Source organism: Microchirus variegatus (assembly GCF_963457635.1).
Source record: "Microchirus variegatus genome assembly, chromosome: 5".
Classification (NCBI taxonomy): Eukaryota; Metazoa; Chordata; class Actinopteri; order Pleuronectiformes; family Soleidae; genus Microchirus; species Microchirus variegatus.
This window is the reverse complement of record NC_139806.1, coordinates 3,134,702-3,148,843: the sequence shown is the minus strand read 5'-3', so window position 1 is coordinate 3,148,843 and position 14,142 is coordinate 3,134,702. Positions and strand designations below refer to the sequence as shown.

Below are 14,142 nucleotides of genomic sequence, written 5' to 3'. Positions count from 1 at the left end.
TTTTTTTTGTTCATATTTTGGACAACATCTTATAGTATGACGTTTTTGTCAAATTTCTTTTTATTTTTTAATTGTCAAATTTTGGACCACATGGTATAGTATGACTTTTCTTTAAATTTTTGGACACATTTTTTTTCCCCAAAAAATGGTCAAATTTTGGACTACGTATGGCGTTTTTTGTCAAATTTTACCGTTCAAATCACAGATTTTATCTCTCAGCTTTTGTGAAGTGGATAAAATTACTTAAAATTACCATTTTTTAAAAATCCTTCTGTCCGTTTTGCATTTTTCTTGATTGAAACAAACGAAGAAGACACTGCACGACTGAATTGCCCTTTGCTTTATTCTACAGTTACTCTGGGGACAAAGGGGGGACTACAGCACAGGTGCCTCCCCAAAAGCTCCACTTGGTGGCGGTCTGTGTGTTTCACTCCTCGTCGAGTCCTTTCTGTGATAAGAGAGTGGACAAGGAGAAGGGATTATGAGACAGGAGACCAACGGGAGTACTACAAAAAGAAATATTGTCACAAATTGACCTTTTTTTTCACTTGACCAGGTCATGTGACGTTAAAGAGAAAATAAAGAGCAAAGCTTTTCTACATTAAAGCTCAAGCCTGTTCTTTGTGTGAGTGTCTTCTTTCTAATTCCCTCTGTTTGTTACAGTTAAAACTGAAGGTTTGTTTTTCCAAAACAGTTACATTTGAGCTAATAAAAACAAAGGCCTTTTGTGGGATATTCATTCATTTATTTATATATTTTTCAATTGAACCATTTGATTATAATTGTTTTAAATCTATGAATATTATTTTAACATTGTATTTAATTGGTGCTTCCACAGCATTATCAAAATAACGAATCCAATGAAGATATTATATGGAGATATATATATCACAATTAAACATGCAGACCCTGCTTTGAGTCTGGATACAGATTAATTCCTGTCTTCTGATGTCTTTTCATGAAACCTTTTATATATTAAAATAAAAATGATCTGTACCCAGACTGGTTTGATTAATTTACTCCTATAAAAAAAAAAAAAAAAACACAGAATGTGACTTGAAATGATGACTCTGAAGTGAAAGAAATACGTTGAGAGGAAGCTTCTCACCTTTGCGCCCACGTCACGGCTCTTGGCGCGCATCTTGTTGACCTGAGACTCTGCGATGTCGGCTCGTTCCTCGGCCTCGTCCAGCTCGTGCTGCAGTTTACGGAACTTGGTCAGGTGAGTGTTGGCCTGCTCCTCCTGCGAGAGTCAACAAAAACACAAGATGACACACTACTATTACGACGACTGCTACACAACTACCAGAGAGAGTGGGCTCGAGTCCCTTTCCGTCTGACAATGGTTAAATCACAGTATTTAAAAAAAAATAAAAATAAATAAATATTAAAACAAAAATTTTTGGGATTTTGGATAATCTTTAAAAAAAAAGTCACATTTTGGACGACATAGTTTAGTATGACGTTTTTCTCAAATTTTCAACCAAACATTTTTTTTCAAAATATTGTCACATTTTGGATGACATAGTATAGTATGACGTTTTTGTCAAATTTTGGATGAGGAAAAAAAATTCAAAAAAATTGACACATTTTGTACGACATAGTATAGTATGAATTTTTTTTCCGTCTAACATTGGTTAATCACAGTATTAAAAAAAAATTAAAAATGGAAAAAAAACATTTTGGAAAAAAAAAACTATTAGAAAAAATTTGGACCAAAAAATTTCTCTTTAAAAAAAGTCACATTTTGGACGACATGGTATAGTATGATATTTTTGTCAAATTTTGGATGAGGAAATTTTTTCTCTAAAAAATTGTTAAAAAAAATTTTCAAAAAAATTGTTAAAACATTTTTTTCTTTTTTTTTAACTTTTTTTTCTTAAAGATTGTTAAAAATGTTTTTCTAAAAAAATGTTAACATTTTTTCTGACAAATTGTCAAATTTTGGACGACAGTATAGTATGACGTTTTTACAGTATTAAAAAAATAATAATTGGAAAAACAAACTTTTTTGGATTTTTCGGGGGAAGAAAATGGGGGAAAAAAAATAAAGTATGACATTTTTTGTCAAATTTTGGACGTCTTACTCAACTATGACTTTTGTTGTCAAATTTTGACATCTCACTAAACTCTTTTTTAGGGTCTACCTAAGTGATAGAAACTAACAGTTCTCCTCAAACTGTTTTAAAGTGCACACAGAGGAACAACACACAGAGTTCACACTCACAGCTTCCTCAGCCGATCTCTTGTAGGCTTTGACTTTCAGCTGCAGTTTGTCGACCAGATCCTGCAGACGCGCGACATTCTTGCGGTCTTCCTCGGTCTGTATAAACCAAAGGAACAGGAAAAAAGACACTCACGTGTTCACTTGGGAGCATTCAGAGGAGGTCACTGCTGGGCTGGATTGTTGGTAAAGAAACGTAGAACTGACCTGATACGTGAGCTCCTTAATGCGTCTTTCATATTTACGCATTCCCTTCACAGCTTCGCTGCTCTTCTTCTGCTCTGACTCCACCTCAGCCTCCAGCTCCCTCACCTGGAACATGAGGAAATTCATGCATTCATAAATGTATGTTAATCTGCACATGATGCATCTATGAAATGTGGCAAATCGTGAGAACATTTTGAATATCACAATGACAGATTTTAGGAGGAAAAGTCGTCTATTCCAGGTTTAAGGAAACGTGTGCTGGTTGTAAACTCTTGTTTTACTCACCCTGGCCTCCAGCTTCTGCACCTGCTTCTTGCCTCCCTTTAGGGCGATCTGCTCCGCTTCGTCCAGACGGTGCTGCAGGTCTTTGATGGTTTGCTCCATATTCTTCTTCATACGCTCCAGGTGAGCGCTGGTGTCCTGCTCTTTCTTCAGCTCCTCTGCCATCATGGCAGCATCAGTGATGGCCTTCTTGGCCTTCTCTTCAGCGTTTCTGCACTCCTGCACGGCGTCTTCTACTTCTGTCTGAAGCTGGGAAGCGTCAGCCTCCAGCTTCTTCTTCTGGTTTATCAGACCAGTGTTCTGCAATACAAGCACAAACATAAGTAAAGGTGCATCAGCACACTTTAGTAAAATAGTAGAAATAGTAATAAAGCGATTAGGTCTCACCTGCGAGTGCAGTAGCTGCACCCTCTCGCTAACATCCAGCAGCTCTTGCTCAGCAAGTTTGCGGCTTCTCTCAGTTTGCTCCAGAGCAGCCCTCAGTTCTTCCAGTTCAGCCTGGAGCAGGGTGTTGCGCCTCTCGATAATGGCCATGTTTTCCTTCATGTCTTCATTGGCTCTCATGGAGTCATCAAGCTGGAGCTGAGCATCCTGTAAGGTTTTCAACACCCAATGGTTATAAAAACACCGTATGAAAGACGGCAGCTAAAATGAAAGGTTAAACTCATCGTTTACTTTACCTTCAAATGTGCATGGACAGATTTCAGTTGTTTCTGGGCCTCAGCTGCCTGCCTGTTGGCTTGACTCAGCTGGATCTCCATCTCATTGAGGTCTCCCTCCATCTTCTTCTTGATACGCAGGGCCTCATTCCTGCTGCGACACTCGGCCTCCAGAGAGCTCTGCAGGGTGTCGATGGTCCTCTGCAGGTTCCTCTTGCTCTGTTCCATCTCCTCATCTTTCTCGGACAGTTTGCGCTCAATGTCGGCTTTAATTTGATTGAACTCGAGTTGGGCTCTGAGAATCTTCCCCTCTTCGTGCTCCAGAGACGCCTGGTGGACAAGAGGGTCAAGTTTAACACAACAGCGGACGGATTTGCTTCATAACAATATATCACTCAGTGAAGAAGTCCTGTACCTCAGCTTCTTCAAGAGCAGACTGGATCTCATTCTTCTCCTGTTCTAGTTGTTTGCGCATTTTCTCCAGCTCATGGATGCTCTTACCGCCCTCACCGAGTTGTTCAGTGAGGTCAGATATCTCCTCTGTAATATTCCAAGCAGGGCGATCAGCATAGCATCTCAATAAACGTTGCAAACCTGAACACAAGCTGGCAGAAGATCTTACCCTGTAGGTTCTTGTTCTCTCTCTTCATGGTCTCCAGATGATCCAGAGCTTCTTCGTAGGAGTTCTTCAGTTTGAAGAGCTCAGTGCTCAGAGCCCTGGCTTCCTTCTGAGAGCTCTCCAGCTCACACTGAGACTCCTCATACTTCTGTTTCCACTCAGACAGGATCTAAAATGAATAGAAGGACCATTGGTCATGGGGACATGTGCTACATAAATGGACAGAAATTGATGTTCCATATGCAATCTTCATGCTACCATTTTGAGAAATAAGCCTCAACCCTTAGTGCAGGGGTGTCAAAGTCAAATGACCTGGGGGCCAATGAACGTCTAGTGTGGTCAATAGGGGGCCAGCCTAGAGAACAAAAAGTGGGGAAAAAAACAACTTTCGACAACTTGTGTCTCGCTCATTTACGTAGGGTGCAAATCGCCAAAATGGACACCAACATTCAAAAAGGCCAACTTCCTGATGAGTTGAGGCCATGGTCTTCCCGCCAAGTTTCGGGAAATTCGGTGGAAGTCAATCTATGCCAAAGTTATGGGGAACTTCCTGTATCGTGGCGAATGGTCGAAATTCGCCAAGGGTTGCCATGGTCACGCTGTTTTGAATTTCGCAAAACCTTTTCGACAACTTTGCTAACATTACTCCTACATAGATTTGTAGTAACGTACATAGATTTGTAGGAATGTAAATAGACTTACATACATAGATTAGCAAATCGCCAAAATGGACGCCAAAATTCGAAAAGGCCGACTTCCTGTTGAGTTGAGGCCATGGTCTTCCCAACAAGTTTCAGGAAATAAGGTGGAACTCGATCTATGCTGAAGTTATAGGACACTTCCTGTATCGTGGCGAATGGGTTGCCATGGTCACGCAGTTTTGAATCCGCAAAAACTTTGCTAACATTGCTAACAAGGTGGTCGTGGGCCACGTTTTCATTATAACATAATATTAAACGGGGGCCGCATGTAATCGATTGGGGGGCCTCATATGGCCCACGGAGTGGCAGTTTGACACCTGTGCCTTAGTGTGTCAGTCAAGGTCCCTAGAAGACTTCTGAAGTTGTACTAGGCAGCTTCAAAATGTGCTTTTTTGAAGTGCTCTACCTTGTCAAAGTTCCTTTGCTTCTTGTCCAGAGCAGCAGCAGCAGCATTAGACCTCTCCACATCCACCATGAGATCTTCAATCTCATTCTGCAGCCTGTGTTTGGTCTTCTCCAGAGAGGAACATTTAGCGTTCACTGCTTCGACAGCTTCCTCAGCATCCTGCAGACGCTGAGCCAGCTTCTTCCTTAAGAAATCCATCATTCACACGGTTTAATGTTCCTGCAGCTGTGGCTGAGCTGTTAGTCATTGCAATAACCAACTATGACTGGCTGCTGAGTCGTCTAACAGACAAACTTTTTGTTCGTCTTATATTTTATAAGACGGAACATAACACAAACAAAAAGCTGACCTGCTAGACGAAGTAAAATATCTTTGTTAAATCATGGATCTGGATCTCAAACTGTCTTACTTGGCCTCCTCCAGCTCCTCGGTCCTCTGGATGGCATCAGTTTCGTATTTAGTTCTCCACTGAGCCACCTCAGAGTTGGCCTTGGACATGCCGCGCTGCAGTTCACCCTTGGCCTCCTGCTCCTCCTCATACTGCTCTCTGAGAAGGTCACAGTCGTGGCGAGAAGACTGCACTGCATGGGCCAGAGCGCTCTTTGCCTGATGAAACACATTCATACGAGTGATGCCGTAACGTGCATCAGATAAAGATTACTGTCGGTGTGGTACTCATTTGTTTTTTTTTACCTTGGTCTCTTCTTCCAGTTGTCTTTTCAGGTCTTCAACTTGTTGAGTGTAGGACATCTTTCCTCGTGTGAGTTGAGACACAAGGGAATCTTTCTCCTCCAGTTGCCTTAAGAACTCACCTAATATTTGGGAAAAACAGAATGTTATTGCCCAGAAAACCAAGTTATAAATATTAATAGAAATTGTATCTAGAGACACATTTTTCCTCCTTTTTAAGATTTTGAAGCAGCTTTTAATCATAGAAAATTCCAACTATCAAGAGGATAAAAACCTACCGTTCTCTGTTTGAAGTTTTGCTTTTTGCATATTGAAATCATTGATGTAGCGCTGAGCTTCTTCAAACTTGGTCTTGTACTCATTCATCTGATCCTCCATGGTCCTGCACGTCTTCTCTAGAGTTGTCTAAAACGAAATGAATCACATCAACGCATATACTCTTTTGTACACTTTCACATCTCTGCGATGTCTGCAAATGGTCTGCAAATTCGGCTCACCTTTGTCTTCACGATATGTTCCATATTGGAGACGACATCGTCCAGCTCCAGTCTGAGCTCACTCTTTTCCTTCTCCAGTTTCTGTTTGACTCTCTGCAGGTTGTCTATCTGCTCTCCCAGGTCAGAGACGCTGTCAGCTTGTTTCTTCCTGAGTGTGGCAGCAGTGGATTCATGCTGCAGAGTGGCCTCTTCAAGGTCTCTGCGGAGCTTCTGGAACTCGGCCTCCCTCTTCTTGTTCATCTCAATCTGGGCAGATGTTGCTCCACCAGCCTCCTCCAGCCTCTCACTGATCTCCTCCAGCTCTCTGGCCAAATCTGCTCTTTGCTTCTCCACCTTGGCTCTTGCAGCTCGCTCTGCCTCAAGCTCTTCCTCGAGCTCCTCAATGCGAGCCTGTTGAGCCAAAATGATAGAGTCACTCTTACTATTGACTTTATCAACCTTGAAGCCTTAAATGTGAGTTCTTCATTACCTGAAGTTCTTTCAGTTTCTTTTGAAGCTGAATGGAAATGGCCTGCTCGTCCTCTATTCGGTTATTCAACTGATTGAGTTCAAAGTCTTTCCTGTGTTAAAAATGGGGAAATTGACAACTGTATATCAGTATGAGTGTCATTGCATATCTGCACCAGGGGAAATACAGGTGTAAATATGGACTGATCACTTTTTCAGATGCTCTTCAAGTTGTTGTTTGTCATTCTCCACATCCATGAGGCTCTCCTGGGTCAATTTCAGATCTCCCTCCAGCTTCCTCTTTGCTCTCTCAAGATCCATTCGCACCTTCTTCTCTTGTTCCAGAGAACCCTCAAGCTGGAGAATATCAACCGAGACGGTCATAATTAAAAAAAAAAAAAAAAAAATTAAATATGGAGACAGCATGCGTGTAAGTACGTACATCATCCACTTGCTGTTCCAGCTTGACTTTGGCCTTGGTCAGAGAGTTGACTTTGTCTTCTTCACTCTGCAGATCATCCAGTGTTTGCTGATGAGCCTCCTGTAAGGCTTTCTTTTCCTTGGTTAACTTGGCAATGATTTCATCCAGAGCCGCCATCTCCTCGACCAGGTTCTTCACCTGCAAATCAAGGAAAACAAAGCTCAGTCATGAACGTAATATTAAGACAAACAGAAATGGCCGATTACTAGTCGTACCTTGTTCTCAGTGGCATGCTTCTCCTTCTCCACTTTGGCCAAAGTAAGCTCCAAGTCATCAATGTCCTTCTTTAACTCAGAACACTCATCCTCCAACTTCCTCTTCTTTGCTGTGAGTTCTGAGTTCATCTCCTCCTCATCCTCCAGCCTCTCTGTGAGCTCCTTGGCTTTTGCCTCCATCTGAATTTTGTTTTTGATCAGCCCTTCACATCTTTCCTCTGCATCTGCCAGATTGTCTTGCTCCTGAATTGAAAAAATAAATACTGTTTATGATGTGATCAACTAAAGTGCATTACACACAACAAATATGTGCATTAAACTGTCAAATTACATTTTTCCTGTCTAAAGACTCACAGCCTGGACTTGAAGCTGTAGATCGTTCTTCTCTTGGAGAAGAGAAACCATTTTCTCCTCCAGTTCCTTCCTACGGGCTTCAGACTTTGCGTAAGCCTCTTTCAGCTTCAGGAATTCTTCCTTCATGTTGGCCATCTCCTTCTCTGCCTCTGCAGATCTCAGCAGAGGTTTAATCTTGAAGTACAGCTTCATCCAGGGCCAATTCTTGACCCCCATGAAGGCACGGATGTTCCACTGGATCACCAGCAAGGCATCTCTGTTCAAGAGCAACAGGTTATCATCATTACCACTTCACATGCAGAACTAAATCACCATGCCATATACACTTAATGTCTGATTTCTCGGACCTTCTTTCAACAATCTTCTGGAATTCTACTCTTGCCAGCAGACCTCTGGATCTAGCTTGGATTCCAGTGATAATGAGCGACAAACGGTCATCCCTCATCTCCTCCAGTTGCCCAAGAAGACCAGCCTTGAAGAACACCTTTAGAGGACGCACACCAGTTGGTGAATAATGGTTTTCAAAGCAAGACACATGCTTATTTGTCTGCTGCGTAACACTGAGCATAGTTTAGACAACACATGCTTCTTCTTTCTTTCATTACCTTGGTGTGTCCAAACTTGTATTGACTGTGATCTATATCCAGAGACCCGAGGAGTTTCTCTGCTCCTTTCTTGCTGTCGATGAACTGACCATCGGGGATGGCGGCAGGATTCAGGATGCGATATCTTGATCGATATGAAAGAAAAATTATCTTGCAGCAAAATCTTTTAGTTTGTTTGGAGTCACGTCGTGCAGTATGCGACCTCGTTGGGGTAATACCTCTGCTTGAAATCTCCGTAGAGGATCCTGTTGGGGAAACCTTTCCTGCAGATCCTGATGCCCTCCAGCACACCGTTACAGCGCAGCTGGTGCATCACCAGGGGATTCTCCATGGCCCCAGGAGTCTTGGTCTCGTTGGGGATGATGCAGCGCACAAAGTGAGGGTGAGTAGACCTCAAGTTGGTCATCAACTTGTTCAGATTCTCCTGTGAAGTCAGTTAAAAGTTTTGCAAATTGGTGCACAGTACATCGTCGACTTCTTCTAGCTATCCGTTCTGTTTAGTTACGTTTACTCACCCTGTGCAAAGCAGACACTGTTTGGAAGGACGAGCCCTTCTTCTTGCTACCCTTGCCTTTTCCTCCTTCTGCTGAAAGACCAGTGTGATTAGCAATCTCATTCGATTGTAGGCACAAGTTATGCAATCATGCCCTTTCTTGTAAAACACTGACCTGAGTCAGCGCCAGCGTAATTTACAAAGAGGAACGACAGCAGCTTAAGATTCGACTTCTGGTACAGGGTAACTACAGTCTCATTCAGAGGGTCCTTGTTCTTCACCAGCCAGTTATTGATGTTGTAATCAACAGTTCCAGCATAGTGCATCAGGGCAAAGTGGGCCTCTGGTCTCCCTTTGACAATTCTGGGCTTCTGGAAGTTGGCAGATTTGCCCAGATGGTTGTCATAGAGCTTAGCTTTAAAAGTAGCATCAGAGGCTTTGGGGAACATGCACTCCTCTTCAAGGATGGACATGATACCCATGGGCTGAAGAGACAAAGTATGAATTAGTTTGGAAAAGAAAGTATTTTATTCTTGTGGTTTTTCATGTTGTCGTCTCTCACCTTCTCAATGAGGTCAATACAGGCCTGCAAATCCATACCAAAATCAATGAAAGTCCATTCAATGCCCTCTTTCTTGTACTCTTCCTGCTCCAGCACAAACATGTGGTGGTTGAAAAACTGTTGCAGTTTTTCATTGGTGAAGTTGATGCACAGCTGCTCAAATGTGTTGAACTGTAATGAAATAGTCCCCAGTTTGAGGTTTGACCATTTAAACCAAACTAAACTTCACACAGATTATTATTGTGTTATTATTATTTTTTTGAGCTCACGTCAAAGATTTCAAACCCAGCGATGTCCAGTACACCGATGAAGTACTGGCGCGGCTGCCTGGTGTCCAGGGATTGGTTGATCCTCACCACCATCCACAAAAACATCTTCTCATACACTGACTTGGACAGTGCGCCGATAGCGTAGGACACCTTCAAACCAAGACACAAAATTAAACAAAATAAATGGTGTTTAAACTGTTTTTTTTGGTCATAGTTTAGCTCTGCGCTCTTACTTGCTGGACATTCTGCCCCTTGGTGACCCACTCGTTTCCTACTTTAACTCTTGGGTGACAGAGACCTTTGATGAGGTCGGCAGAGTTCAGGCCCATCAGATACGCTGCTTTGTCGACAGCTGAGGAAACAAAAACGTTGAGTCATTAAATCCACGACACGCCGTGCACACTGCTTCATCGTCTCACAGAGCTCCGCTGACCTTCTGTGCCGTCAGCCTCGGCTTGCTCCTCGCGCTGCTTGTTCTTGAACTTCATGTTTCCGTGATGCATGATGGCACCGATCAGCTTGTAAATGCCGTTCTTCTCTTCTTGAGTGAAGCCCAGCACGTCAAAGGCGTCCTAAATTGACACGGAGACGTATATGATCCATTATTTTACATGATAAATGGGTTGTATTTATATCAAGCTTTTTTTGACCATCCCTCAAAGTGCTTTACACTCTTTTTTATTTTGCCGTTCACACACATTCACACTGGTGTGGTCTTCTGCTTCAAGGTTCTACATCCAGAGATGGTCTTTTGTGGATATTTAAGTCACTCTTGACTTTCTATGACCATTTTTAATGGACAGTTGAGTTGTTGTCCCTAATAATGTGGGTGTTAAATGTACACACCGTGATTTTTCTCTCATACGTCACTCAAACACATTCACACACGTTCATTCATGGCCGCCAGGAGAATTTGGAGTGGTGTCTTTCCCAGGGGCTCAAACCCCCTACTGCTGATGTGAAGACGACTCCACTATGAGGTCACGTTAAGGTACTTGTCTTGAGAGTAGATGTTCTACACTCTTAGAAATAAAAGTGCTTAGTAGAACCATATATGGTTCTTCGGCTTGGGAAGAGGGAAAACCCTTTTTGGCTCCAGGTAAAACCTTTTTATAAAGGTTCCTCCTGGAACCCTTTATTTAGGAAAGGGGTTTTAAAGGGTTCTCTGGATCAAAATGGTTCTTACTGAAACCATTAGTGTGACCAGAAACCCTTGAAAAATGGTTCCAGGTAGAACCTCAGCTTTTGTAGAAGGACGCTTTTGGAACCCTTATTTCTAAGAGTGTATGTATCCCCTGTTCCCTACTCCTCACATCAGTGGCCATCAGCTCGTCCGCATCGTTAATGGAGGCCACAGTCGTTTCTCCTTGGGAGATGAAGCCGTAGTCGTAGGGATTGTTGGTGATGAGCAACATCTCTGAAAGGCAAAAATAGGACGTCAAGTTAACTGTTGCGTCCTAATTTGTAAAAAAATCAAAAATTGCGCTCCAGTTATTTTCACTTACCAAGCAGCTCAGGTTTCTTCTGAGACAGAATCTGATAGAAGATGTGGTAATCTCTCTCAGCCTTAAGCTGGAAGGTGACACGGGACTTTTCCAGCAGATCTGTTAAAAAAGACATACGCGTTACGTAGCTGAAAGGCCAGGTGATCAAATAAACAGCGACACAACTCACATGTCTCAATATCAGCCGAGGCCAACTTCCCACTGGCAGCAAAATGAATTCGGATGAATTTGCCCTAAAATTGAGGACAAAATAAAAGTGAAACGACATGTTGTATGTCGCAAAGACGTAAAGAGGAAGTAGAGACAGGAACTTACAAATCGAGAAGAGTTGTCATTCCTGATGGTCTTGGCATTACCAAAGGCCTCTAAAGCTGGATTAGCCTGGATGATTTGATCTTCCAGAGTTCCCTAATAAAATACAGGAGATTAACAGTTATTCATATTCACGATTCACAATGTGAAATAATGAGGGGTTATGGTTATGTGTATATGACGTATGAACTTTAGACATGAGCCTTGCTTTGCTTCTCCACGTTTCTACAACAGCTGAGAGAGGGTGGAGGACGCTGAGAATGAGGATTTACATCCTTTCTGGCATGAGTGGAGGAGTCCTTTTTTGTTGTAATCTGCAGTCTCGCCATTAGATGTCACTATTTCCTACACTCTGGGCCTTTAATCGAGATGTTACTCTTAATTTCCTGTCCAGACACGACATTATGTAAACTAGTATATAGCTTGTTTTGTCCAAAATAAAATAGGTAAATGCAGAACTTGCGAGGTTTCTACAGTTTTTTAAATAATGGTAGCAATTTAAAGAGATCTATGTAAAAATTACCTTTTTGTCGGAGCCTGTGTCTTTCTTCCCGCCTCCAGCTGCAATGCTAGCAAAGTACTGGATGACTCTTTTGGTGTTGACGGTTTTCCCGGCACCAGATTCTCCACTGAGGACACACAGTTAATTCAGTCAGTATGCATGTACTTAGCTTAACTATAATCCATTACAAGTGCTTCATATCAGCAAAAAACGTTTCAGAGCAAACAAATATTGACAATCTACGACACTGCGATCGTGAAAACACAACTTACGTGATGAGAATTGACTGATTTTCTCTGTCTGAAAAAGAGAAGACGGAATAACTTCAGAAATATAGTGATTCCTCAGCGTTTGATTCCACTTTATTTGGTTTATGCTGCAGCTGCAGGTGCATTACCAGTGAGCATGTACTGGTAGGCGTTGTCAGAGATGGAGAAGATGTGAGGAGGAGCTTCACTCCTCTTCTTTCCTCTGTAGGCAACGACCACCTCTTGGTTGTAGACTGGCAGCTGCTTGTATGGGTTGACGGTCACACAGAAGAGGCCAGAGTAGGTCTATGAGAGGAAGAGCGAGGGTCAGGGAAGGGTGAGTGACGGTTGTTAAAGGGTGAATTCCAATTCCTCGCTTAACCCCCAATCTCAAAAATGTGCGCTCCCTCTAGTCCAAGTGCTGTCCCGATTCTCAGAAAAATTAAGTTGAGGGCCGAGTTTAAGGGCGTTTTCACGTAACAAAGATGGCGCCGAAGGCAGCGATACGAGTACGCTACAAATGAATTATTTTCTTTGTTAATAGAGATAAAAAAAATGATGAAAACCATTGTATTATCTTAGTTTAGGCCCATATTATGGATTACTGACGTCATTGTTGCGTAACATTTATGGTATCTATGGTATGTGTGGTAACTGTCAGCTGAATATTTGTATGAGTATCATCTTATAACTAACTGACAACCTAATAACTTGACTGACAAACGGATCGTTATAAATAATCCTGACGTAAATGTGTTCTTCTTCTTCTTCTTTTTTGGAGTTGACAGACTGGACGCAGCTTTCGCGTTATTCTGCCCCCTACAGTCTGAAGACGCATCTGCATTTAAGGGGTGTCCCATTTCTAAGTGACAAAATAACCCTCAACACTTGGTTTTGAGGGCCAGTTAAGATTAAGGGTTAAGATTGAGGGTTAAGATAATAATTGGAATTGGCCCAAACAGTCCATTAATCTTTGAAACGTTCCCAACTCACGTAGATCATCCACGCTGCGTAACGCTCCTTGAGGTTAAACAGCACAGCGGGCTCGTGGAGGAACGTGAACATGGCCATGTCTTCAATTTTATCAAACTTTGGCGGGTTCTGAGGGTGGACGTCGCAGTCCTTCACTGTGACGGTCTGAAAATAGAGACAGACGGTGTTAATACTCCAAGGAATTTCAGGCTGGAGCGCCGCATCATTACATGTCTCCGCCATCTCGTCCATCCACGGCATCCGTGGCCCGGGCGACATCACTGACCTTCCCTTTCGCATTCTGAGCCGTGACTTTGTCGCCCTCTCGGCTGGTGATGGAAGCCTTCACGTACTCCTCGTCCGCGTCGGGAACAAAGCACTCCTTCTTCATGTCGAAGGGACGAGTCTGGGCCTCCAGACGCTCCCTGTCTGACTTGCGAAGGTATGAGGCTGCTGGCCCGAACTCTGCCATGGCGGCGTCACCCATTTTTCACAGAGTCTGCGTGAGAATAATCACAGTCGAGGATGGACACGCCGCCAAAGCATCATTTTCTATTTCTTCTCATATTTTACTCAAATAACTGAACTCAAATCAAACACACGTCAAGTCTTCCTGAGGCTCTTACCTTATAAACCCCGCGACTGACTGGTGCTCAAAGGTCCTGAGGAAAGAGAAAACAATGGATTCTGTTGAGAGCAATGGTTCAGCATCACAGTGCAGAGGTTGAATTGTAAGCCAGTGTCCTCCGGCCTTACCTTAAGATAGAATGGTGACCTATCAGGGGTTTCACCGTGAGTTGTCTTTTTAAACAAAGCCCACTCCCAAATATGGACGGAGTACAAGAATGTTTTTGTGTCTGACTTAGGTTAGGGAGAAGGGAGGAGGATGGGG

At 42.7% G+C, this 14,142-nt stretch overlaps 1 protein-coding gene across 1 annotated transcript; it reads right to left on the bottom strand.

The window, feature by feature from the left end:
• Positions 1 to 325: 325 nt before the first annotated feature.
• Positions 326 to 13,923, bottom strand: LOC310927750 (myosin-7-like). Its single transcript, XM_083890136.1, has 38 exons — positions 13,877 to 13,923; positions 13,537 to 13,749; positions 13,272 to 13,415; positions 12,428 to 12,584; positions 12,303 to 12,330; positions 12,052 to 12,157; positions 11,532 to 11,624; positions 11,386 to 11,449; positions 11,217 to 11,315; positions 11,025 to 11,128; positions 10,145 to 10,283; positions 9,945 to 10,063; positions 9,712 to 9,861; positions 9,443 to 9,613; positions 9,056 to 9,365; positions 8,903 to 8,970; positions 8,606 to 8,811; positions 8,388 to 8,511; positions 8,130 to 8,266; positions 7,783 to 8,038; positions 7,429 to 7,671; positions 7,175 to 7,351; positions 6,944 to 7,089; positions 6,755 to 6,845; positions 6,286 to 6,675; positions 6,067 to 6,193; positions 5,792 to 5,910; positions 5,508 to 5,704; positions 5,099 to 5,282; positions 3,995 to 4,160; positions 3,788 to 3,912; positions 3,394 to 3,702; positions 3,101 to 3,304; positions 2,717 to 3,013; positions 2,432 to 2,536; positions 2,228 to 2,323; positions 1,109 to 1,243; positions 326 to 448 (listed from the first exon to the last, which is right to left on the bottom strand). Exons 2-38 carry the CDS (start codon positions 13,735 to 13,737, stop codon positions 428 to 430), a joined length of 5,808 nt encoding a protein of 1,935 aa, XP_083746262.1. The 5' UTR covers positions 13,738 to 13,749; positions 13,877 to 13,923; the 3' UTR covers positions 326 to 427.
• Between the last annotated feature and the right edge of the window lie 219 nt (positions 13,924 to 14,142).